Consider the following 25,121-nt stretch of genomic DNA (forward strand, 5'->3'; position numbering starts at 1 on the left):
TTCCTCAATCCTCGGTTATCTGTAAAAAGGGAAAACAATACCTTTGCTATCAGAATCAACTGAGATGAAAGAAATGAAAAACATTAAAAGCACAAATCCCTACCCTTTCGGTTCCGACTTAGAAGCCCATTCCGTTTAAAAAGCAGCGAAGCCTTGTACTCATGGAGCCAGACGGCTTGGGTTCGAATCCCAGCTCTGTCACTCATCGGCTGTGTGACCTTGGCGAAATGAACCCCACATGGCTCTACTGTAGTTTTCTCCGTGAAACAAGGAGAATGAGAACACCAATCCCCGAATGCATTTTTAAGAGCATAGGATGTATTGCCCAGCCCTCGTGTTAGCTGTCCACTCCGCCTTCTCCCCAAGAAGAGAAGGGCTTTACCGAAACGAGGCTAATTCGTAGCACTTACTCGGAAGGCAAGGCCATAAACCAAATGGGTGGGGCTTTTGGGGTGAGTCACTCCACAACACTCCCCCTGCCCCCCAATATCTGGAGGCAAGGATTCTGTGCTGGGCACTGTGCCCAGGGCTTTAGAGGTGTGTTCACTGAGCTCTGCCAACAGCTCCGTGAGGTGGGTGCTATCCTCACTCCCATTCGACCGATGAGGAAACAAAGGTTCACAGGGGTTAAGTAACTTGCCTCGGGTCACACAACTAGGAAGTCATGGAGCCAGGACTCTAGCTGAGTCTGTCTGACTCCCATCGTCCGTGTTGGACACCGGTGTCCTATTCTCTTAACCAGCCCCCTAGTTGGGGCTCCTGCTTTTTGAGGAAGCCACGGCCTTTCTTCCCTGACCACACTGTCCACTGTTACTGTGAGGCGAGGCGGAGGGGTGGTCTGTTCTCTCACTGAGCTCTCTGCCCCTGCGCGCCGCCCCTCTCCCCTCCAGAAGTCTGTCATCAGACTGTCACCAGGGACCCCGGCTGCATCTCCTTGGGTCCCCTCAGGGCCATCCTGGCATGATACCCCTGGGCTGTTTGCTGGTTCTTGGCCCCTGACCGTGAAATGGTTCCACACTCATCTACAAAAAAACAAAACGAGAAAACAGCCATTTTGGACGTAGGCCCTGCTGCGTAATATCATTACCGAGCCAGCAGAGCATCCCGTCCCATTATCGCCTGGCCAGGCTTCTCTGAGGCAAGCCTGGCTGCAAATGGCTTTCTCCGGGCTGGGGGGGCGGGGGGGGCCCCTCAGCCCCTACTTGCCCTCCACTGCCGGAGGAGATCTTATCTTTAATTGACAACTGGCTGCCTGCCATTGCTTTGCCTCAGCTGTCTCCAGCTCCAAGCCCGATTTTCTCTTACGCTTTCTGGAGCAGGCTTCCCCTCACTTCTTCTGTCCCCCTCGGCTCTGCCTCCCTCACCCCCTGCCCCTCTGTGTGCTCTTGTCCTTTCTTGGTGGGACGGACACAGAGGAGAGCTCAGAAGTCTGTGGACAAAAGCCTGAGAGCTACGTCAGGGGTGAGGAGAGACTAACACTTGCTGGGCATCCACCGTGTGTCATATGCGCACCTAGGGCCCTGGGCCAGGTCTGTACACTCACTGTGTCCAAAATCGGGGCTGTTGTGATCCCTGTTCTCCAGGCAGGGAAATGGAGGCTCGGTGAGCTGCCCCCAAGTCACCCAGCTAGCACATGGCGAGCTTTGAATCCAGACTTTGAACTGAGGCCCTAGGACTCTCGCTTATGCCTGGGCAGACGTGGCTGCATGGTTTCCGGAGCCCAGTGCAAAAGGAACACTCAGAGCCCCTTCTTCCACGATTTCCAGATGGTGACAGCTGAGCATGAAGCCGCATGCCTGGGAGCCAGCCCTGCATGTGCCCCTACGTGGGTGAGCGGGGAAAGCCCAGTGAGGGGCCGTGTGTCACCATCACGTACCACGACCCCCATCCTCGCTGGGCCCGGGATTCGGTTATTCCCCGTCCCTCAGTGGTCCTGGATGTGCCACCACTCCCTTGTGGGCAGTTCATCAGCCACCCAGTCGTCGCGGTGACTGCGGCATCCCCAGGGCCTTGGCCCACATAGAACTGGCGCAATTGCAGGGAGGAGGCCCCCCGCAGAAACAAGCAGGAATACAGGGGAACTCCTTCCGAACGCCTCTGTCCTTCCGCACCACAGTGGGGCTTAAGGGGGCAGCAGCAGAGACCAGAACACTGCCTGGGAGCGGAGGGGTCCTGGGTTTTCCTTTCCCGACCCCAGGCAATCCTTTCCCCTCTCTGAGCATTCGTGTCTAGCTCTGAATGCAGGGGTGGCTAGGTATCGATGATTCCTGGGGCGGGGGCCAGGGCTATGATAGGAGTGTGCTGCATTTCTCAGGTGCTGCGGTGGAAGCCCGGGGACGTCCCCACAGACACAGAGCCAGAAAGGAGAGGCGGAGGCAGTCACTCGTGGCAGGTGCAGCAGGATGCTCCAGATGTCTTTATTGGGGCTCGAGCACAACATGACAGTGGAAGGCATGCAGACAGGGCGGCAGGGCCCAGCCTAGGCATGCCTCAGACACACACACACACACACACACACACACACGAGGGGACAGCTTTAGAAAAGGACTGACCAACACTAGGGAGGGACAGGGTGGGGGAGTGGGGAGGGAGGGCCGCGGGAGGGGCAGAGGCCAAGGTCGAAGGGGTCACCTGGCCTCTGCTATTGCACGGTCCTCTGGCCACCGGCCAGGAAGTACAGTATTGCAACTGGTCTCCGCTCGCCCGAGCCTTCCCCTTCTCAGACCCCTGAGCCGGATGGGCGGACAGACCCCTTCCCTGCCCGTCTGCCCAGCAGCATCTTTGAAAACAAACGGACAAAGGAGACAGAACAAAACCCCCCAAATAAAAAAAGACAAAACGCTCCCCCCTCAGTCCAGGACAGAGGTAAGGTGGAGGAAGGAGTGGGAGAAGCTGCAGAGGAGCCCCTTGGAAGTCCCCCAAAACTGGGGCGAGGGTGGGAGGTAGAACCCCAATCTGGGGTGGGGTGGGGCTTGTGGAGCAGTGACCCTGGGGGGCAAGCGGGCCTTCCACAGACCACTGGCCACAGGGGAAACAACCCCAAGAGGGCAAGTCTAGCCTGGGATCCCCCAGTGGGACTGGCCGTTCCCAGATGCTCTTTTCCTGGGACATTCCACATACATGTTCAGCAGAAACAAGGAGTCAGTGAAGGGGAAAGGGGGCGGGGCTGGGGGGGTCTGGGGGGACCTGGGGGTGGGGCCCGGGCTTGGGGAGACACAGCCTAACAAAGAAGACAGACCACCAACAGCACGTGCACTACACACAAGAGTATAGTATGTATGAATATAGACACTATATGTGCATATATATCTCTTCAGTGTACAACAGAACAGAACATCGGACCCAGATGGCTCTGGGCCCGGAGGGTCACATGGGAGGTTTTCCATCAGTCCTGTGCAAACAAGGATCTCTGAGTCTTTCCCAGAGAAAGATTCTTGCCAGGGTTCCAGAGTTTCCCTAAGCCTTTGGCTTTCTGTCTGTCTGCCTGCCTCTCTCACGTTGGTGCCGCTTAAGAGAGGGTGAGGACTTCAGCCTGGGCATAGCTGGGCGAGAGGGCGTCTTGGCAGGTCTCTGTGTTTAAAGAGCACAGGTGTGAGACACTGGGACGCACGCTTTCGGCTCAACATTGCCTTCTGGGGGGGCAAGGAGTTCAGCAAAAGAAAGGGAGAAACAAAGAATGAGACGTTAGAAGGAAGCCAGCTGCGGACCCACAGCCTGTGGGCTAAGGACTAGGCCAGGAGCAGAGCTGGAAGGCATGGGGACCCAGGGCAAAGAGGCCAGGAAGCGCAACGATGGGTCAGGGAATGGGGGGAGCCCCTCCTGCAGCCCCTAGCTGCCTACCCAGAGCTAGGCCAAGTGACTCCTAGGTCATGTTACAGCTTTATCTCCATACCTGCTCAGGTAATGAGCTCCAGGAATCCCTAGCCCTCAGGTCTTCGCAACCCCAGTGCAGTGGGTGGAGGGACCACAACCCCGAAGCCTGGCACGGACGCAGTGGGGGAGGTTCCTGGTGTGGCCTGTGGTCCAACCTGGGCTCCCTTCCCCCACATAGCTCCACCCGCCATCACTAGCTGGGGCTACCCCACTGTCCCAGGCGGGCTAGTGAAGAAGGCTCCTGAGTGTGCTACCTTGTGTGCCCAGCCCCCCTTCCTCAATCTGGTGGGAACAGAGCTGGAACAGCTGGAGGGTAGATACTGAAGGGGAAGGTCAGGGAGGACCCATGTATCCATCTCAGGAGACAAAGCCAGAAAAGAGCATCTTACTGAGAAACCCAACCGCTCAGCGAGCCCTTCTCGGCATCCCATCCTCAGCCTGGAATGTCGGTGGCGTGGGCCTTCCCTTCTCCCACCTTCCCAGTGGGGGCACAGGAAGGGCAGGGAACGAGGCTGCTGTGAGGGGCGGGCATTTCACGGTGATACGCTGGCCAGGGCAGAGGAGGCCCTCCTCTCCCAGGGGGCTCTGGGAAAGGGTGACTTCCGGGCCTATGCTGAACAGACGTCTTCCCCTCTGGTTCCAGCTCATAGCTCCTCCCAGAAGCCCTGGGGGTTGAGAAATGGCCTCTATGGCTGTTAACAGTAAGTAAGGTTAACAGCTCCTATCTGGGCAGCTTCCCTGCTCTGCTGGGAGGGAGTGGGCCCCAGCCGTGGGGGAAAGGTTTCTCCGAGACAAAGTAATGGGTACAGGTCCAAGTCCACGTGCAACATAAAGCAAACTGTGCTCTCAGATTATAGGTGGAAGAGAGAGTCTCCCCCTGAGGTGCGAGGCCCCAGGTCTGGATAAGCTGAGGCCCGTGCAGGCAGCCGCCTCCCTAGGCAGGGCCCTGGGAGGCCCAGAAGTCCTGAGAGGTAGCTGGGCCAGACAGCCTCCTCAGCTGTCCTGTTAGCCAGGTCCTGTGCTTCCCCTACAGAAGCCAGAGAGCCAGTGGGGGGACAGGCGGGAGCCCATCTCCCAAGGCACGAGGGGCTCCAGCCTGGCACTCCCGCATCATGTCGCCCAGGGACAGCTGTACCCACCAGAGGGGTGCCATGAGCATGCCCATCCCTGTGGGAGGGAAGAGAGGGAAGGAGGAGGTGGGTGCCGTGGAAACTTGGACTCCTGACAACTTGAGGGCCGCCACAGAAATAGCCGCCTCGGCTCCCTGAGCCCGGGAGGCAAGCCCGAGCACAGAAGAGCTGTGGTGTCCGCGCTAAACCGGACACCTAGCTCATCACGTCCCTGCCGGGGGCAGGACCCGGGTGCCAGGGAGCCCTGTGGGGACAAGACTGAATCTGTCCTCACCAAGGAGCAGCAGCTGGGCTCCCAGGGCCAGCTGTGAGAGGGCACCTAGAGTCTCCATCCTGCTCCACAGGGCTTCCCTGTCTGTCACTTGAAGGGGCCTGTCCCCTCTTGAAGCGTGGTCATATGGATGCCCCTTTATTTTCTCACCTCTTAGGGGGACACTTCATTCTGAGAGCAAGCAGGAGACAGGCCCCATGACCACAGCAGGGCTGGGGTATCCCAGGGCCCACTGTGGACAGACTTCTCTGGAAGGCACATTCCTGTGTCTGCCCCAGGCTGAAGACAGAGGGCACTGAAAGGGGGGTGCTCCTGGCCCAGGCTTGTCACATCACCCAACCCTCATGAAATGATCTGACCTTTCTGCCCAGTTCACCATTCGGGGCGGCCTCCAGACTCCCCGGCCTCCTGCTGAGTCCCTGAATGCTGTCTTGCCCTTCCTATCTTTGCCCACCCTGGAAGGAGCAGATATGGACCTTAGTCATTCCCTCTCCAAAGTTGCATAATCTGACTCTAAAAATTGCCAGGCGCACAGCTCCACTGTCAGGTCTAATTCCCATCAGGTAAAACAGGAAATGTCTTGGCTGAGGCCTTCCGCGTTTCTGGGGCCGAGGGGGCCTGGAGAGCCTCCCCCGGTTCGCTGCTGGAGAGGGGCCACCTGCAGCCTGGCCCAGCCCAGCCCTGCCCTGCCTGGGAGTGGCAGGGTGCCTGCGCAGGAGCGGGAGGGGGCGGGATGGCTTCTGTCCCCACACTTCCCCTCGGCTGCCCCTGCCCAGGGCGCGCCCCTGCTCCCTCAATGACTCACAAACCTGTTGTGCTCCCGGGCTCGTTAGGTAAATGAATACACTTAATTATAGAAATTAGATGAGTCTCCGGTTCTGGCAGCAATCCAGAGCGCAGAGGCTGGCTGGGAGCGGCAGGTGACTCAGGCAGGGCTGGGAGTCTGAGGCAGCAGGAGAAGGAGGGAAGAAAAACTCGTGGAAGCAGAGAGAGCAGCTCGGGAGAGATACGGCTGCTGGGGCGCAGATGGGATGCCGGGCTCTGCTGTCGCCGGACGTCACTCCCAAGAGGAGGGCATTCCCGTGCCTAGGCAGCCAATCGTGGGGCCCTAGGGACCCCACCTGCAGGCCAGACCGGAGCTGGAGACCATCAGGCCTCCTCTCCCAGGGGGGCACCGCTCCCCTGACCAGTTAGCTCCCTGCGCACCAGCAGAGATCGGGGTGCCCCACGGGACGGCCTTATTCTTTGCTGGTCTGGGTGTGGGATGGACAGACAGACAGACAGAGATACTCAGTCGCAGGCTGGTTACTGACTAAAGGCCACGAGGACTGGGAATGCATTTGCCATGATGAAGGTGGGACCCTGAGGGGAGGCAAGGCCCAGAGGCACAGGTCCTGGGGGTGCCGGCAGCTCCGGCTCAGGACGGGGAGGCGGGGGATCAGTGCGAGAGGAGCCCTGGGAGCCATCTCCCCCTTGCTCTCAGGCTCCAGAGCTGAACGTTCTGGGGAGCTGGGTGCTGTGGAGGAGAGGCTCGGGGGCCTGGGTTCCTCTGCCTCCTGCCCGGCTCCCTCAGGCCTCCGGAGGAATGAGGGCTGGAGGGCATGTGTGCGCCCAGAGGTGGGGAGAGCCGAGGGCGCGGCTAAGGGGCCGGGGGCCCAGGGGGAGGGCTGGTGAGAGGGCGGAAGGGGTGGGAGAGCAGGAGCTTTCTTGGAGGGTAGGGTGAGCTGTATCTCGATGCCAGTGGAGACAGCCCCAGACTGGTTCCTCCTGCTCCAGCTATGTTGTTTAGACTCCGGGATTTTGCACAGCCTTGGTGAAGAAAAGGCACATGGGTCAGAGGGGCATGGCTCCTCGTCTGAGCAGCTCCGTGGGATCCATGCTCGGGGGGGACCCTGCGGGGCAGGCGGCCCCTTGCTGGTTGAGGGGTCTGGCCCACCCGGAGAAGGCTCCCTGACTCTCCTGGCTTCCAGGTCACCTAGGCTCAGAGGACAGACCTCAGGGACCCACAGCTGATCTTTGCCCTGTCACTGTCCCCAGGTAAGTTTCCACCAGCCACACAAAGACCCCATAGCCTCCAGCAGACTCCTTCTCAATCCTAAGCAGCCCTGATTAGCACTGGTCCCCGTCCTCCCAGGAAGTTCACACTCTGACACTCGGGCAGCCAGAGGCTAACCATGGGGTCTGTGCCCAGGGCTGAAGGAGCCCCGGGCTCCCCGCTCCAGGTCCTACACGGAGCCCGAGTGCAGAGAAGGGAGGCATGGTCTGGCACGGGGAAAGTTGCCGCGTGCTTACTGGGAGTTTGGCGATGCTAATTGCCACGCTTGCTTAGCAGGGCCTGTTTCCCAGCAACCCACCTGTTCCTTCTCGAAGGTCACTCTAATTGGCTGAGCTACATGCTTGTTGCCAAGAAGCAGTGTGGAGGCATCTTGAAAAGAAAACAGCCGGGCCACAGAAGCACCCAGAGGGATCTGGCGCTGTGTGCGATCCAGACTCTCCGGCCCATGCACGCACACGTGCAACCCCTGCCCTGGGTGTGACCCAGTCCCCAGGACCTCACGGTCCCTCCTGACTTGCACCCTCACACCTCTTCCACGCTGCCACTGAGCCCCTGCCAATACCGGTGTGAAAACTGGGGTGCTCGGCACTCTGCTCAAGCCCTACATGGGAGGTGGGGTCCCCCCTGCCCCACATCCTGGGCCGTCACTTAGCGTGCTCCAGCCAAAGCAAGTCTCTGGGGCTAAACCATGACACAGTAGAAGCCTCCGCATGTTTGTGATGGGGGGCAGGAGGGACCAGCACATCCAGAGCCCAAGGATTGGGGCACGCAGAGGATGGGGCGACCAGAGGGACACAGGAGATGGTGTGAGTGTTCTGAGGACCTTCCATCTGCAGCCCTGTAGCTGGGGCCTCTGGACCATCTCCCTCCAGCTGCCAGATGGCTGCCCTCGCTGCTGCCACCCAGCAGGACATATGTCCAGCAGAGCGGGACACACACCTCTCAGGGCCTGGTTAGGGTCAGGGTGCCCTGGGGATCCCATGGGGACAGGGGCTGGGAAGGTGCCCTGCAGGCTGCATGGGATGGGCGGGCCAGGGGACATCCTTGGGGTGACAGAGGCATCACAGGCTAATCCTGTAGCAGCCACTGCCCCACCTCACTCAACCCAGACTTGGTCTGGGGTTTGGGGATAGTGAGAAGTTTGGCAGGGGTTGGGGGGAGGCAAATTTGGCTAAAAGAGGGCAGGTTAAGAAGTGGCCTGAGAACCCAGGGACAAGCTTTTTTGCGGGGGGGAGGGGGGGAGTCAAGGTTTATCCTGGAACTAAGTGTTTAGGCAGGTTATGTCACAGGGACAGGGCACAAAAGACAAAAAGGGGATCAGAAACTGGGCAGGAGCACCTGCTCATGAGACTCCTGTCCTCAGCCACTACTGGCCCTCTACCCTCCTCGGTCATTTCTGACCCCTTTTTTGCAGGCAAGGACTCCCCAGCTCCGCTGCCCAGCTTCTGCCACAGCTTGGGGCCTGTTGACAGAATTTCAGCCTTCCCTTACCGGAGAGAAGAGGCTACTTCCTTGAACCCTCCAAATCCTTCAGAGCATACTTCAGAGGGACACATATTCCCTACCTACCCCTACCCCCATCCCCGCCTCCTGGTCACCCTCTGGCTCTGCCTCAAGAGGCCTACAGAGACGGGTCTGCCCCTCCTGGGCTCCTGGACCACCCCCCCCATTCCCCCTGCCGCCGCGTGCAGGATGGAGGAGGTAGGGCCTGTGCCAGGATCTCCAAAGACCTCACGGCAGCAGCTCATTCTTGCCCTGACTCCTGAATGTTGTTGGCATCTCTCAGGATCACTTACTTGGGAAACCTTAGCTGTGTTTCAGGGAGGTCTGGGGAAAGTGTGGCACTGACCCTGGGGAGCCAGGCCTCAAGGTTGCAGCAGGAACCAGAGGGAGAAGGGGTAATCAAATGGAGCGCAAAGGCAGGGGCCCCTGACTTGGTATCCCCTTACCTTCTAGTGCTTGTCTTCCCTGTGGGTATCTAGGGTGGGGGGTGCTGGGCTCTGTGTACCTCCGGGGGATGCCCGAGGCCTTTCTAATCCAGGGACTGGGAGATCAGGTACCTATCTTAAAAGCGGGGACACATCCAAGGCAGAAGAGATGGTGGCCAAGGCCTCAGGGAAGGAGGGGACCTCACGTTTTGCGGGGGACACTGGGGAGACTCAGCTCCCCGGGGGCTCTCCCCCTGCCCGGCCTGGGGAGCCATACCTTTCCGGACCCTGCCATCAACACAGGCATAGTCCCCGGCGCTGAGCAGGAAGCAGGCGGCCGCCTTCTTGGTTTTGTCCCGGGGGCCAGAGCGTCGCAGGGCCCGGCGCTCCTCAGGGGTGGGGGCGGAGGCCAGGGGCTGGGTGAGGCCAGCTCCCTCCTCGTCTGACAGCACCGCATTGGCATCACCGTTCTGCTTGGAGTCTAAAGGGGGCAGACAGAAAGGAGGCTGTGTGAGGGGCTGCCCAGGCCTTCCTCCGGGCTTGCCTGGGGTGTCAGATCCCGGACCTAGAGTGTCACTTCCCCGACCCAAAGGGGCCTGGCATCTCCCTGCGAGGGCCAGGGGGCAGGGGGCACCTGCTTCCCTCTCAGCCTCGGCCCGGCGTCTTTCCTGGGACACGGAGCCGCAGATACCCTAAGCAGGGGTTCCTGAAATCTGCCCGCCGCAGGCTGCCCCACGGGATTAGCCCGAGGCTGGTGGCAGACTCTTCTTCCTCCTTGGGTCTGGCTCAGGCTGACCCTTGGATGAGTTTGCATTCCCTCAGAGAACGCCTGGCTTGCTGGGATGAGGGCTGGCACGGTCAGGGTTAAACCAAAAAGTGGCTTCCATGGCCATCTCCCTGGGCCCCCTGAGGCACTCTTGTTCACTGGGCATCGAAGGCATTGTCAAGTGCCTGAAGGACTCGGAGCCCTCTGCTCGGGGCTCAGCCGTATGGGGAAGAGCCCCATACCGAAGAGGCTCGGACGCAGCTCCCACTGCTCTGGGCTCTGAGCCCCAAGCCCCGGCCTCCGTCAGGCGGCAGTGCAGGGGGGCCCTCGGCTCTGGAGAGGGGCCCACTCGGTCTGAAGGCAGTGGCCTCGGCATTGGCCAGGGACGCCCTGACCATGGCCAAGCAGTTAGTCAGGCTGAGGCACAGCTGATGGGGCCATGGTAAGTGTGCACCGAGCAGCGGGTGCAGGGGCTTGTCCATTCTGATACTAGGTTTCTCTCTGAGCTCTGAACGGCCCTCAGGGTACAGCTCCAATTTCCTGGGGCCCGGGCTGGGAGATTTACATTCAGGGATCAGGGAAGGGGGAACCACTATGATGCGGGAGAAGCGGGGAGACTGAAGGGTGCTGTTCCATCAAGGTCTCTGGAAGACCCAGGCCCCCAAGTGGCCCCAGGGAGTGAGTAGCCCCAGCATATACAATGGGCACCCACCAACAGGCCAGGTGAGTGTCTCGAGTCAGGCACCCCATGGAGGACGAGTCCCACTTTGCCCCCAGAGCTTGGCCAGAAGCTGCTACCTTTGTCTCCTGGCCCACCCCAGCTCCCAGATGGCCTGGCATCCAAGGGCTCCCCAGACTAGGAATCCCAGACCTCCCTCCGGAGCCCACCCCATACCTAACCCTTAGGTTCCCGCTCTCCAACCTAACTCCAAGTTGCTGTGGGTTAAGCTGATTTCCTTTCCCATCTCTTGACTCAGGTGGAAGCAAGCTTTCCAGGGGTGGCCTTTCCCATCCTTGCAGAACAGGATCCAGGCCCTCAGGCCCTCCCCCTCCAGGATGCAGGTGTCATTTTCTTCCACACTTCCTTTGCCCCTGCCCGATTCTGTCTGGGCTATTCGCTCTTGGTTCCCTCCCCTCCCGTGTTAAACACTGAGCCCAGGACTCAATCTAGGCTTGTGCTGAACAGAAGGCAGCCTCCCACTGCTGTTACGTTATCACATTTATTAGGCCAAGAGACATCAGACTCCAGTGTTTGGAAAGAAATGATTCATGCGTTGATGCACCTTGGAAGAACAGCTGCCGGGCTCTCTAGCTAATAACGACAATGCCTGATGCTTGTAAAGTGGTTTTTACTTCTCAGAGTCCTCTCATATCTGTCATTTGTTTGGGTCTCATCAACGTCCTGGGAGTAGGAGATCATTCCCATTTACCAGGTGGGGATCAGAGAGGGTAAGTGACTGGTCTCAGGTCACACAGCACAGTGGCCAAGGTGGTACTGGAATTTACAGACCCGTGCACTGCCCATCACAGCCTAAATTGGGTGGGACACTCCACAAACCCTGATGTTCGGAAAGCTACTGGAACACCAAGAAATAGAGATTGGGCCTCAATACTTTGCACTCTTAAAGGCACATCTTATACTCAGGGAAGCCCAGAGTAGTAAAGCACAACCCCAAATTCCAAGGGCTGAGTTTCATCTGAGGACTCCCTGGGCCACTGGGGGAGAGGTGGCTCTCCTTCCCAACCCCCAATCTCACCTGCCCGTTTCCTCTCAACCATACCCTCTTCTGGGGCAGCGGGGCTGGTATCACTGTAGGTGCTGTCCCGGGGCGAGGTCTCCTCAGACTTGCAGTAAATGGGTGACTCAAGCTGAGGCGGCCGGGGCACGTGCTTCTTTCTTTTCTTAGGCAGCTTCTGCTTGGCCATGGCCAGGGAGTAGTACATGCCGAAGTTGTTGACGATGACCGGCACGGGCATGGCGATGGTGAGCACGCCAGCCAGTGCACACAGCGCCCCCACCAGCATGCCTGACCAGGTCTTGGGGTACATGTCCCCGTAGCCCAGCGTCGTCATGGTGACCACCGCCCACCAGAAGCCGATGGGGATGTTCTTGAAGTCGGTGTGGTCATTGCCCCGCGGGTCAGAGGGCCTGGCGCCAATGCGCTCAGCATAGTAGATCATGGTGGCAAAGATGAGCACCCCCAGGGCCAGGAAGATGATGAGCAGCAGGAACTCGTTGGTGCTGGCGCGCAGGGTGTGGCCCAGCACGCGCAGCCCCACGAAGTGGCGCGTGAGCTTGAAGATGCGCAGGATGCGCACGAAGCGCACCACGCGCAGGAAGCCCAGCACGTCTCGGGCCGCCTTGGAGGACAGGCCGCTCAGGCCCACCTCCAGGTAGAAGGGCAGGATGGCCACGAAGTCGATGATGTTGAGCAGGTTCTTGACGAAGTCCAGCGTGTCAGGGCAGCACACGATGCGCACCAGGAACTCCAGCGTGAACCATAGCACACACACCCCCTCGATGTAGGTCAGGATGGGCTCCGTCTCCACCTCCCGCCGGAAGTGCACGCTGGTGGTGTTCCCCACCCGGTGGATCTCTGTCACGTTGCGGTCAATGTTGAAGGCCTCATGGGTCTCCAGGCAGAAGGTGGTGATGGAGACCAGGATGAAGAAGAGAGAGGCGAAGGCCACCACCTGCGGGCAGGGAGGAGAGTGGGGCGGCTATCAGGGCCGGCTGGGTGCCCTCCTGTGGGGGGGGGGGCAGGGGCCACTGGGCAATTGTTAGGTGGCGAGAGGCAGGATTAAGGTACACAGTCAGGGGCGCCTGGGTGGCTCAGCTGGTTGAGCGACTGCCTTCGGCTCAGGTCATGATCCTGGAGTCCCGGGATCGAGTCCCGCATCGGGCTCCCTGCTCGGCGGGGGGTCTGCTTCTCCCTCTGACCCTCCCCCCTCTCATTCTCGCTCTCTCAAATAAATAAATAAATCTTTAAAAAAAAAAAAAAGAATTTGGGGCGCCTGGGTGGCTCAGCTGGTTAAGCGACTGCCTTCAGCTCAGGTCATGATCCTGGAGTCCCGGGATCGAGTCCCGCATCGGGCTCCCTGCTCAGCGGGGGGTCTGCTTCTCCCTCCGCCCTCTTCCCTCTCGTGCTCTCTGTCTCTCATTCTCTCTCTCTCAAATAAATAAATAAAATCTTTAAAAAAAAAAAAAAGGTACACAGTCAGGGGCTGGAGCTCCCTCCTCAGAGGGTCTTTATCCATCTGCTTGGGTGTTTTAAGGCAGTATTCCCAGTCTTTGTCCCCGTGCACAGAAGACAGACGGAGAACTATAGCTGCCTGGCCCCGCCTCCTGCCTAGCTCTGTGCCCCTGCAGTCCTGCCGGGCCTCAAAGCTTCCCAAACTGTATATAAATCATCTGGGAATCTTGTAAAATGTGATTCTGATTCAGGAGGTTGAGGGCAGGCCCTGTGATTCTGCATTTCTAACAAACTCTCCCGTGAGGCTGCTGGTCCACAGACTACACTTGGAGTAACTAGGCTTTAAGACAGTGGTCCTCAAAGTGAGGCCCCGGCCCAATAGCAGCATCGCTTGGGAACTAGTTAGAAACGCAGATTCTCGGGCCCCGCGTAAACCTACTGAATGAGAAATACTGGGGGTAGGGCCCATAATCTGTTTTAACAAAACTTCCAGGTAATTCTGATGCACGCTACGTTTTGAGGTCTGCTGCATTGAGGGGTATGCCCAGAGACAGGGGGCTGGAGGAAATGACCCTGGGCCTCTTTCTGCCAGCTGAGTCTTTAAGCTCCAGCCATGACCCACCCCCCCTCCTCAAGCCCCACGTCCCAGCCCCTCTCCCCCACCTCTCAGTTTAAAATGTCCCAGCTAACTGCCCAGACAGTGAGAAGCATCTGAAAGAAGGCAGCATGCTCCATGGCAGGAGACAGGAGGAGTCTGCTCAGAATAACCACCCCTTCCCTTCCCGACAACTGACATTTCCTGGGACACTGAGCTCCAACAGAAAATAAACTGCACCCACTGGGATCGGAGTGTGGCAGCGGCTGGTCCAGACAGCTGCTGGGATCTCAGCTAGAATGATGACAGCAGTGCTCGGCAGAGGTTTAAGTGTCCAGCCATTATGAATGGAGAGGAAATGCATGTGTGATAACACCAATTAGGGAGCCTTCATCTATTATTCACCACTGTCAGGGTACCTGTTGCCGAGGTCTACGCCCCCTGCCGCTGCCTGTCCTGTGGAGCGTGGGGATGGGCTTCCTCCCGAGCAGAGGGCTGCGCTTCAAACAGGTGCATGAGGAAGGACTGTGGGCCCACGACCACTTGGCAACCCCCACGCCTGACCCGCCCTGATTTCCACCTGACCATGGCGTTGCCTCCTGTCTAATGGTGCCTCTGGGAGATGCCCTGCTCCCTGAGAGTCTGCGCTGGGAGGGAGAGAAGGCACGCCTTGCTCTTACTACTGCCGAACACCAATGGAGAATACAAGGGGAGCTGGGAAAATGAAGCAGCAGCATCTCCGGGGCTTCTGAAGCAGGACCGGGTCTGAGGAGACAACTTGGGAACAGACATCCATTAGCGGTCTATTCTGTCCTGGCATGGCTGGGCACTTGATACATGTTACCGCCTTCAGTCCTCCCTGTGACCCTGTGAGGTAAGCCCCATCATCTCGCTTTACGGACGGGGAACTGAGAGTCAGAGAGGTTCTGTGCTTGCCTGAGGTCACACAGCCTGGAAGGGGTGGAAGGCAGACTTGAACTCAGCATGGTTTAACTTCAGAGGCTGCACCTTCTCTTTACCCCACACAGTCTTCACCACCCCCAGGCAGGATCAATTCACAGACCCAGGAAAGTCTTCTCTGAACCGTCAGCACTGCCCCCACCAGCTCCCTGATGACTGCTATTTCACCCTGAGGGATATGTACCTTTGGCTTAAGACAGGCACCCATCACACACTAAGACATCTTATTTACACTTGAACATGGACGGGTTGATCAGATAGAGTGAGGAAGGAGAAGGGACGTGGCAGGCCACAGATCACACTTTCCCTCCTTGAACAGCTTTGCCTGGAGCTTCTCCTGTCTGCTGCTTTCCTGTGAAGGTAAATTTCAAGTTCCTTTTCTGACCTCATTTTACTTCTCTGAGAAATGGGCTAGCAAGGCAATATAGGCTGATATGGACCTTAGGCAAATGGCTCCAGCCTGCGGGCTCTCCGTGGCCATCCAGAGATGAACTGGTGGAGGGACCTGTCCCCTGGCTGCAGAGATGCTGGGAACCCAGAGTCCTGGCACTGCCCCCCCCAATCCCCAGAAGCAGAGGGGGTTGGGGTCAGGGGTGGGGACAGCACATCCCGGCTCTGCCAGGAAGCATGGGAAGCAGGAGCTCGCTCTCTCCGAGGAAAAGTGAGCCAGGAGAGTTGGCCCGCCTGGGAGCCAAGCATGAAGTTAATTAGTGATTTGGAAAAACAAGTTCAGGAAGAGCTGCCAAGGGGCTGAGCAGAGGGCTCGGGGCGGGGGGGTGGCGTGTGCCCAGCTCCTTCCAAGCTCCTTCCTCCTCCCGCGTTAGGGGACAACCCCCTGAATTCCTGCAGTGTTCACTCATTTTCGCTGTGCTTTTAAAACACAGAACTGTTGTGTCTATTTACTCATACCGCTCACCTCCGCCCTCCCGGAAGATGGGGCAGGGAAAGGGTATCCACCCACGGGTGCCCATTTCTCAGGGGCAGCAGACGCACAAGAGGGAAAATGACTGGCTCAGGATCAAACTGAGGCCAGGTCTCCTGCCTCTCCGCTCAGAGTTCTTTCCACTTTGCCCTCTAACCAAACAAGTGGGGACAGTCCCCTCCTCCTTGGTGACCCCTTCGTGTGACCTCTCCAGGGCTGGCAGCCAACGGCAGGCAGGCCCCAGAAAGCCCTCCCTCCCCGAGGAGACAGACAGACCTGAGGCCGAGCTATGATAGACGCAGGTATCTGGGCTCTGGCACGCTGCCCCACGTGGGTCCCGAGGTTACAGGTCCCCCTTCGGGGCCCCAGTTATTCCTTTTCTCCCCTAAGTTATTCCCAAACTGAGTTATTTCGTAAGTGGTGGTCCTAGGCAAGCGCAATCAAGGCCCTTCACCAGGCCTTCCCCTCTGGTGGTAGGGACACTGCTTTTTTCCTCCCACTCTCTTGATTGAGGGCTTCTGAGGACAAAAAAGGGCCAAGGAAGGAGGCAGTGGCTGCAAAATCACCCAATTTAGGCATTAAGGCCTGGAGCTGGAGCCTTGTGAGGCCATCCTCTATAGCCAGCAGGGCACCCATGCCTCCTTTCCATCGGCCCCTGCCGAGCAGAGAGCGAGCGCAAAGAGCTAAGGAGCCCTGGGGTCCGACAGCCTAGGTCCCCCACCCTGGCCCGGGCCCTCACTAGGTAAATGGCGTGCTTCGTACCTGTCCCTCACTACAAAACGGGGACAGCACTGGTGGGCACCGGGTGGTGTTACTGTGGGACTAAGTGAGCTTCTACCTGGCAAGTATCTGGCCCATAGTATGTGCTCAGTAAACAGTGGCCGAGCCCAGGAGGTGTGGGGGCCTCCACAGACCCCTGGGCGCAGCTTCTGAAAGCGGAGTTGGATCTGGAGCCAGAAAAATCACAAAATCCTTGCTTTTTAGGAGCGAAGGGTCCTGGAAGCTCATCCTTTTCTGTGTTTTACAAACCAAGAAACTGAGGCCGGGGGAGGAGGGACTTGCCCTGGTTCCTTCCCATGGCTGAATCCGTCAGTTCTTTCCATGGCCTGAGGACACAGGGCATAGATTCTGCCCGAAGACAAAACTGCCCATGTGGAAAACTGCTTGTGTGAACTGGTCTGGCCAGCAGGTACTCTCTCCCTGCTGGAAGGCTGCAGGAGGGCCCCACCACCCTGGGCTGGAGGTTCCTAGCCTCTGTGCAGGAAAGCGCTGCTCCTTCAAGCTTCCTGCTGCCTGTGTCCCCTTGGGGGACCCGCCGGTCCGGAGACCCACGTGTTTAAGCTGGTGGGGTCAGCCCTGTCATGGGCCTCCTTCACCGAGCTCAACCTGAGATAATCGGTGGTGGAAATCTAAAGTCCACACTTCTGGGTCCAAGGTGGGCTCTGCTACTGACTGCCTGAGAGACCTTAGGCAAAGTTCTTAACCTCTCTGAGCCTTCGCATCTTTGCCCATAAAATGGAAATTGAGTGCTTACTACATGCCAGACACTGTTCTGGGTGCTGGGGAACAGCAGGAAACAAAACAAACACCCCTGCCCCTTACGCCTTACATTCTCGTAGAAGGAAACTGTCAACAGGTAAGTAAAGTACATTGTATGTCAGATGCTATAAGTGTTAGAAAGAAAAACAGAGTAAAGGGAGTAAGTATGAGGGTGAGGGAAGTATTTCAAATCGGGTGATGAGGCAAGGCCTTAGCCAAGGTGACATCTAAGCAGAGACCTGAAGGAGTGAGGGAGTGAGGAATGTGAAGATCCAGGAAAGCTCAAGAGGCAGAGGGAGGAGGCAGTGCAAAGGCCCTGAGGCTACAGTATGCTCGATGTGTTGAAGGGATGAGAACAGTGCCCACCTGATGGGATTGTTTTAAGGATTAAAAGAAACGGTATTTGTAAGACTCAGCACAGAGCCTAGAGTGTCTCAGGAATCTGGCACAGGCTGGGTCGGGGGGGTAGGGGGGAGGTGACAGACACCAGTCATTGGGAACTGAATATAATCAGCGGGGGCAGGGGAGGGGAGCCCAAGGAGAAAGGGCCAAGGAGACAGATGGACAGATAAACATAAGAAGACTCATGCCCAAAACCTATATTAAGGATGAAGTGTAGGAGAAGAGAAATTTGAGAACACAGCCAAAGACACTTGCAGAGGAAGATCTGTGGGGATGGGATGAGGAGCTGAGGTTTCTGGGGAAGTAAGATCCTCGTGCCCGGGCAGTGCTGTAAAGGGAGTAGGCAGCCCTGGGGACTCAGAGGCAGGAAAGGGGAGAGAGTCTGCCAGGCAAGGCGTCTCTCAGCTGTGCCTGGGCTCCTGAATGAGGGCCTGCACTATGAGGCCCAGGACCAGCCTAGAGACCCCTGCTCCTCTCCCTTAGCAGGCTCCCCTAGGAGCAGACCCTGGCCCTGGGACCTCCCATCCCATTCCAGGGACCAGAGCCAGCCTTTACCCATGCCCACCTCCTGCCTTTACCTATGCCCACCTCCTGCCAAAGCCAGCACATGGGGCTTCTAGAGGCCTCTGGGGGGCTGAGAGCTAAGGAGTCTGGCCCCAAGAGAAATTTGGTCCAGCCCAGATCACTGGCCAAGAACTTATCCAGCCAAATGCAATTCCTGGCTATTGCCTATCCACGTTCTACGCTGTCCTATCTCTGCCCAGGCTGGTCTCCTGGCCAGGAAATTCACCCCTTCCCTAACTCTGCATGGTTAAGCGCTACCCACATTGAAAACTTACTTATTTATATATTTATTTATAGCCTGCCTCCTTCTACAAATTATTTAAGGGAGCTAAGTCATTATCCTGCAGGGCCTATCCAGCTTAACTTCTGTTTCCTCGTGGAAGCTTCCCTGCCTGCCAACCCTCTCCCCCGCCTTGCCTCACCTCACGTATGGCTGGGATTTATCGCTTTCTCCTCACACCTCCTATTGGACTTTATTTTTGAAGACTCCTGTGGCACCTCTCATGATCTTTCTTGTATTATTATTACTATTCCTTGTCACATAATTTCCCTCAGCTGCTACCTACTCCCACCTGACCTAGCTCTCTTCAGGAACAGGGACATGTCTGACTCATCTTTATATTTATAGGGCCCAGCTTGGTGTCTGGCATGTAGTAAGTACTCAATAAATGTTTTCTGAATGACTGGAGCCAAGGTGATGGCCTGCTTCTTCTCCTGGTCCTGGGGAGCCTGTCACGAGGAGACATGGCCAGCCCCACTAACAGGGGCCAGAGGGGACAGGTATGCCCAGCAATACCTCCAGGCACGTGGGCTCTCCGACTCCCGTGGCTTTCCAGGGTGGGCCAAGGCCACTGCCTGATGGAGCCCCCTGCCAGGGTCTGGGGCACCATCACCCAGCCTGAAAAAATACCCTAGCAGGGAGCTGGGCCAGAGGTGGTGGTAGGCTGGCTGCCCAGGAACAAGGATGGTATGAGCGCCCTGGTGCCCAGCATGCCAAGCCAGCACTGTCCACGGATGGACGCCAGGGGCCTGGGGACTCCCTGTTCCCAAGGCCCAACTGCCTGGCTCTGTTCCTGCCCGTTCTCCCCGCATCTCCCCAAAATAGCTGGAGTTTATTTTAGCCCCTCCCCCACTTTACACCCCACCCCAAATGGTGACAAACAGAAACACCTCATTATCCGGAGGCAAGATGTTCAGAGGCAAATGTTGGTCTGTTCAGAACAAAAAAGAAAAACACAAAACAAACCCAGAAGGAGATTGGGAGGCTGCCTCAGGGCAGGTCAGGGAGAGGCCTGCAGACTTGGCCTGACACTCCTCGGGCTCCTGGGAAGGCGCATGCTGGCACTCCCTTCCTGGGGGGCTGGGGAAGACAGGGCACCCTGCCTCCCAGGCTTGGCTTCCTGGCTCTCCCTAGCCCCGCGGGCTTGGGATCCGAGGGTCCTGCCCACCGACTGGCTAGTCTCAGGCAAGGCCCAGGCCAGAGAAGCTGGAGGCCTTCAGAGGCGATGAGCAGGAATAGAGCTCTGCATTTCTTTCCAAGAAGGCCTCCGTTTAATTCCACCGCCTGGGCCAGGGGACACCTAGTGTCCTCTCGTACTAAGTCCCCTTTCTTTTTGTTAAAGTCCCACAGTGAGGAAAAAATAGAGAGCAAGCTCAAGGCGAGCAATTCTAAGGAGTGAGGGGATGGGAGCTTTAGTCTGGAGGGAGAAGTTAGGGGACGGATGGGAGGAGAGCAGAAGGCCCCCTCTGGGGCCCCCGAGGTCAGAGACCTTCTGCAGGTATGGTACAAACACGGACATGGGTTCACGAGATCTGGGTTTGGAGCCTAGTTCCACCGCCAGCTGTGTGACCTTGGGCAAGCCCCTCCGGGCCTCAGTTTCCTTCACTGTAGAGTGAGGTAAATGATCCCTGCCTCACACGGGCCAGATGAGATCCTAGAGCAAAGAAGAGGTGAGAGCACCTGATACCCAGTGGGTGCTTAACCCAGGTGAAAACCCAGCTCCAGCTGCCTCCTTGGGGCACCAGGGATCCTTGGGTCACATCCTCTCCTCAGAAGGGAAACATTATGGGAAAACTAACCCAGGTATGGATTTAGCCAAAGGAGAACGACTAACACTATCAATAGGGCTGATAACTGAGCTGAAGCCAGTCTCACCCCTGGGTCGTCAAGGGGTTGGGGGTGAGAGAGAGGAGTGTCCCGGGATCCCATTCATCAGGCCTCCTGTCTGCCCTCAGGAAAAGAGGAGGGCCTATTTTACCACTCTCCATACTGCCCAAACCCCCACTGGTCCCCCCTCAGTCTGGGAAGCCGCCTGGCTGCGGCTGAGCCCGGGAGGATGGGCACTGGGCAGGTGGGGACAGGACCAGCCTGCCCGTCGTGCCTGCTCCCAGCTCAGGCCACAGAAACGGAACCACAGCAGCGGCCGCCATGGGCCCGGCCACGGTGAGGGGGGCAGGGGTGAGCACCCCGGCCCACCTAGAGCCTGCCCGATCGGGAGTGGCTCTGCAGGCCAGGCCAGTAGCTAGGCAGGCTCCACCATCAGCTCAGTTCACTTCCCATTTGTATCTGTTTTGTTCCTGTCATAACGCACTCCTCAGATGACCAGCGGCTGTGTGCAGAGAGACGCCTGGGGCGGAGCGCTACTCCTCTGCCCTACTGGCCTTCAGTGAATGCCCCAAGGCCATGGCCGAGGCTGCAGGCCCCCGAGTAGGGGAGGTACTGACCCAGGGGCTGGTGCTGTGGTATTCCTGGGGGAAACAGGGTCAGTAGGGAGGCCACAGCCCAGAACACCTACACCTCAGGCCTGGAGGGGTAACAGAGCCAACGTCCCTGCGGATGTCCCCATCTGCCCCTGGGTTTTCTGATGTCACCCACAGGAGGTACAGAACCTCAGAACACCTTCCAGGCCAGAATAAGAAACAAGCCACCTCTCCATCTCAAGAACAGGCGCGTTCGGTGGAAAGAACACGTTGCAGTCGGAGGAGCAGGGCTTGGACTCACAGCATGCCACTATCTGGCTGTGTCATTTCAGGCAAGATCTTTACCTTCTCACAGCCCCAATCCATTAAACAGGAAGGACAGCTCCACTCTAAGTTTACTGGGAGGACTAGAGCTTAATGCAAAGTACAGTTAATAGCAGTCATTAATTTTTTTAGATGGTGTATTCCCACCTGTCTGTCCCAGGAACCGCTGAACCGAAGGGCTGGCCTCTGCCTTGTACTCCTTAGCAGGAGGCAAGTCCTCTTTTGGGACAAGTGCCATTAAGCTCCATACAGCTGTTCACATCAGTATTCACAACCAGAAGTTGGAAACTAGGGAAGGCGTCCTGCTCTGTTGTTACTTAACTGTGTTTAACAACATTCAACACCTCTGAATCCTGGTTTCTTCATTGCTTCAATACGAAGAACTAACCCTGCCTGGTCCCAGACTCCTGACCTCAACTGGAATGGCTGATGTGATTCCATATCAAAAGGGCAAATATCTTGGGCTCCTGGAGGAATTGAAAGGTCCAGCTAGGCTCTGAGCTTACTCAGAGAGCCCCCCCGGCTGGTCCACCCTGGGGTTTGCCGAGCAGAACATACTCATTGATGGCACAGTCCCTTGGAATCCAAAAGAGAAGAACCAGAGAAGGCGAAAAGTCCCCCAGATACCCCAGAATGCTCAGAAATAGGACCTAGCTCTCCTAACTTCATCTCATTCCTGCCTCCCTACCGCCTCCTCCTCTCAACTTGGAAAGAACGTGAATTATCCACACTTGACGCTCTCCCCTAGCGCACATAGCCTCGAGCTGACACGAGCAGGGTCAGTGAAGTGCATGAGAAGTCCCCAGAACCCACAGCACACCCAGGCCAGGGCACGACCTGGCCCTCACCTTCTGAGCTGATCTCAGGACTGTAGGAGAAGAAACAAAGGCAGCTGGCCCCTGGCTTCAACTCTCAGTCCTGAAAAAGGTCTCTGCCCTCCACGGGCTGCCCTGGGGATGCCTGCAGCCCCAGCCTGGTAGGCCTCGGCCCTGGAGACCTCTGTTCCTCAGGCAGGAGCTGCATCTGCCCTGGTCTGGCATTGGCCTACAGCCCCACTTCGGTCTCCCCTCCTCCCCTGGATGGGGAAGTAGAACTTTTCCTTCCATGACTTGGTGGAGGCCCAGCCCAGGAGGTGCTGGGGAAGGGTGACAGAGCTCTGAGACTCATTAACACGACAACTTGGGAGGCCAGAGGTGAGGATCAGCTTCCACAGCAAGAGGCAGTCTCAGACCCAATACATATTGCTCTTTCCTGTCTCCAACAGACCCCAGCCAGGCTTCAGGCTGCCAACGGGGAAGCCAGACTCCAGCCCCCAGGGTTCTCTTTTTTTTTTTTTTTAAAGAATTTTTAAAGCTGTCCAAGCATATCTCCGCCCCTCTACCCCCTTTCACCTAAAGGGATTGGGAGAAACTGGATCAACTTGGGGAGGGAATGGCGGGAAGGGACCAGACAGACCTTGCCTAGATCAACCTATGCCACCCCCCTCTCCCCCCATATACCCGCTTCAAGCAGTAACCTGAACCGGGGCTTTCTGGGAAACCAGTCGGTGCCGCAGCAGGAAGAAAAGAAGTGGCAACAAATCTGGGATCATCACAGGCTGGCCACTGACCGCGGGAGCCTGCAGCGCCCAGAACATTAGGCCCTTCCTGTCGAACTGAAGCCAGGCCATCCCAGGTGACCAGGAAGCCTTAGGGGCATGGCATGGGGCAGACATCTAGACTTATCTCCCTGAAAGAAGGGTTCTCCGGAAACCTGGATGAGAGGCCTGGGTTCTGGTCCCAGCTCTGTCTGCCATGGGCTGAAGCTGGTGTCCCCTCTACAAAACTCACACTTCACAGCACAGGGAGCTGCCCCCAGCATTCAGAGGAGGTGGCATGCATGGAAGGAGCTGATACAGCGGCCTGCCACAGAGTAGGCGCTTAACACACCCAGTTTTCTTCCCCCAAACCCTGCCTGCCTCCGGCAGGAGGCCTAATTCCAGCTCTCCAGGATGCTGGCCCTGCAGAGGAGGGGGGGTGGTCAATGAAGAGAGGCGGCCTGCGCATAAAGAAGGGGGTGGAAGAGCTCAGCTAAGGGTACCCCACTCCCTCCCTCGGAGGGGATGCGGCAAAGCAGGCAGCTGGGATGAGGTCCAAGTAGTAAGTCAAGAGTGTGCAATCTCCTGATGAGGCGTGCAGGAGAGAGGGTGTGTGTGGGGGGGGGGGGGGGCGGGCTGTGAGTCCCCTGTGGGCCCAGGGAAGCCGGAGGGAATTGGGAGGGAGGCAGAGGCAAGGTAAATCAGTCTCTGCCCGCTCCTGCCAGCCCCTATTCCCACCGCCACGGGTCCCCTTGCACACCCAAGAGGAGACCCAGGCTCCTGCCACTCACCCTGGCCGCCCGGGAGGAGTAGGGATCCTCGAAGAGCGCCCACATGCGGGGCTGCCAGCCACGGCAGCCCCCGGACCCGGCGCCGGGGCCCGCACCTCCCTCGTGGGGCCCCAGGCGCTGCAGGGCCAGCTCCCGTTCATCGTCGCCGGCCTCGTCGCCCGTCCCCGCGCCACCGCCGCCTCCGTCCGGGCTCTCGAAGATATCGAGCGCCTCTTCGGCGTCGCGGTGCTGGCGGTAGGTCATCCAGCAGCAGGGCTCCACATCGGTCTCGTCGATGCCCCAGAAGGTGAGCTCCTCCTCGAAGAGCGGCCCGCACACGTCGGCGGGGCAGTGCAGCTTGCCCGTGCGGTAGTAGTTGAGCACGTAAGCAAAGACGCCCGGGTGCCGGTCGAAGAAGAACTCGCAGCTCCCGCCGCCGCTGCTGCCGCGGCTGCCTGCACCGCCGCCATCGGACTCGGGCCGGCCCCCGCCGTCGGGATCGGCCAGCCAGGCGAGGCGGGTGCCCGGTAGGGTGCGCAGGGTGCTGCGGTAGGTCTCATGTCGCGTGCCGCCCACGTTGATGATGATCTTCTCCGACGCCTCGCCCTTGGCCATCTCCTCCTTCAGACATGTTTTGGACGGAGGCTTGTTCCCCGACTTGCGCCCACGGTAGGAGGAGACACACACCGAGCTGATCATAAGAAGCGCTGCGGGGCTTCGGCTTGGGGCGGCCGCTGCCCTCCAAACACCCTTCCCGAGGAGGCAGCGTCAGACCGGGGAGGGGGAGGAGGCGAGGAGGAGGCGAGGAGGAGGCAGGAGGAGGCGGCGGCGGTCCCCTCTGCGGCTTGGCCCTGCCCCTGCCTCTCCCCCCCCGGGGCGCAGAGCAGGAGGAGTTGGGTTTCTCGGGTGCACAGGTGGTTGGGGTTTGGGCAGGCAGCTCCGGCGAGGGAGGCAAGGAGGGAAAAGGCGAGCCGAGGACCCAGGCGAGAGACCCGGGGAGGCAGGGGCAAACACACACCTCCCCGGCTAGGACTGGACACTCAGACGCTCGGGCTCTGGACACGCCCCCCCCGTCACCCCCAAAAAGCGAGTTAGCGCACAGTCCAGGCGCACTGCGAGGGTCCGGGGCGCGCGCGCGCGCGCTCACACTCACGCAGGCCACCCTCCGGCTCTCGCAGACCGAGCCGAGTCCCGGGAGCGGCCGGCTTCCCCGCGGCGGCGGCGGCGGCAGCGCAGCAGCAACAAGTCCTCGGAGCGGCTGCCGGGGCCGGGCCGACGCTCTCACGGCAGCCGGAGCTCCGCGGGCCCGGGGTGCTTGCGGTCAGCACGCGGCGGCGGCGGCGGCATGTGGCCTCTTCCCCCCATTCATAAATCCAGCGCAGGGCACGGAAGGCGGGCGGGGCTGAGCGGAGCGCGGCGTTCAGGCGGGCGGGGGCTGCGCAGGGCGAGGCGGCCGCAGGAAAACAAGCGCGCCAGCAGGAGCGAGCCTCCGGTCCTGCGTCCGCCGCTCGGCAGCGGCTGGGAGCGGCGCTGGGCTGGCGCTGCGCAGCG

General features: G+C 58.7%; 1 protein-coding gene across 2 annotated transcripts; it reads right to left on the reverse strand.

Moving 5' to 3' along the window:
• Positions 1–2,411: 2,411 nt before the first annotated feature.
• Positions 2,412–24,289, reverse strand: KCNC4 (potassium voltage-gated channel subfamily C member 4). 2 transcript variants are annotated; one of them, XM_035017815.1, is made up of 4 exons: positions 23,592–24,289; positions 11,782–12,718; positions 9,536–9,739; positions 2,412–3,570 (listed from the first exon to the last, which is right to left on the reverse strand). In XM_035017815.1, exons 1-4 carry the CDS (start codon positions 24,267–24,269, stop codon positions 3,509–3,511), a joined length of 1,881 nt encoding a protein of 626 aa, XP_034873706.1. In that variant the 5' UTR covers positions 24,270–24,289; the 3' UTR covers positions 2,412–3,508. The 2 variants fall into 2 exon arrangements, with proteins under 2 accessions (XP_034873706.1, XP_034873707.1); XM_035017816.1 differs by having other exon boundaries at positions 2,412–3,632.
• Between the last annotated feature and the right edge of the window lie 832 nt (positions 24,290–25,121).

This window comes from Mirounga leonina, unplaced genomic scaffold (genome assembly GCF_011800145.1).
Source record: "Mirounga leonina isolate KUSES-001 unplaced genomic scaffold, KU_Mleo_1.0 Mir_173, whole genome shotgun sequence".
Lineage (NCBI taxonomy): Eukaryota > Metazoa > Chordata > Mammalia > Carnivora > Phocidae > Mirounga > Mirounga leonina.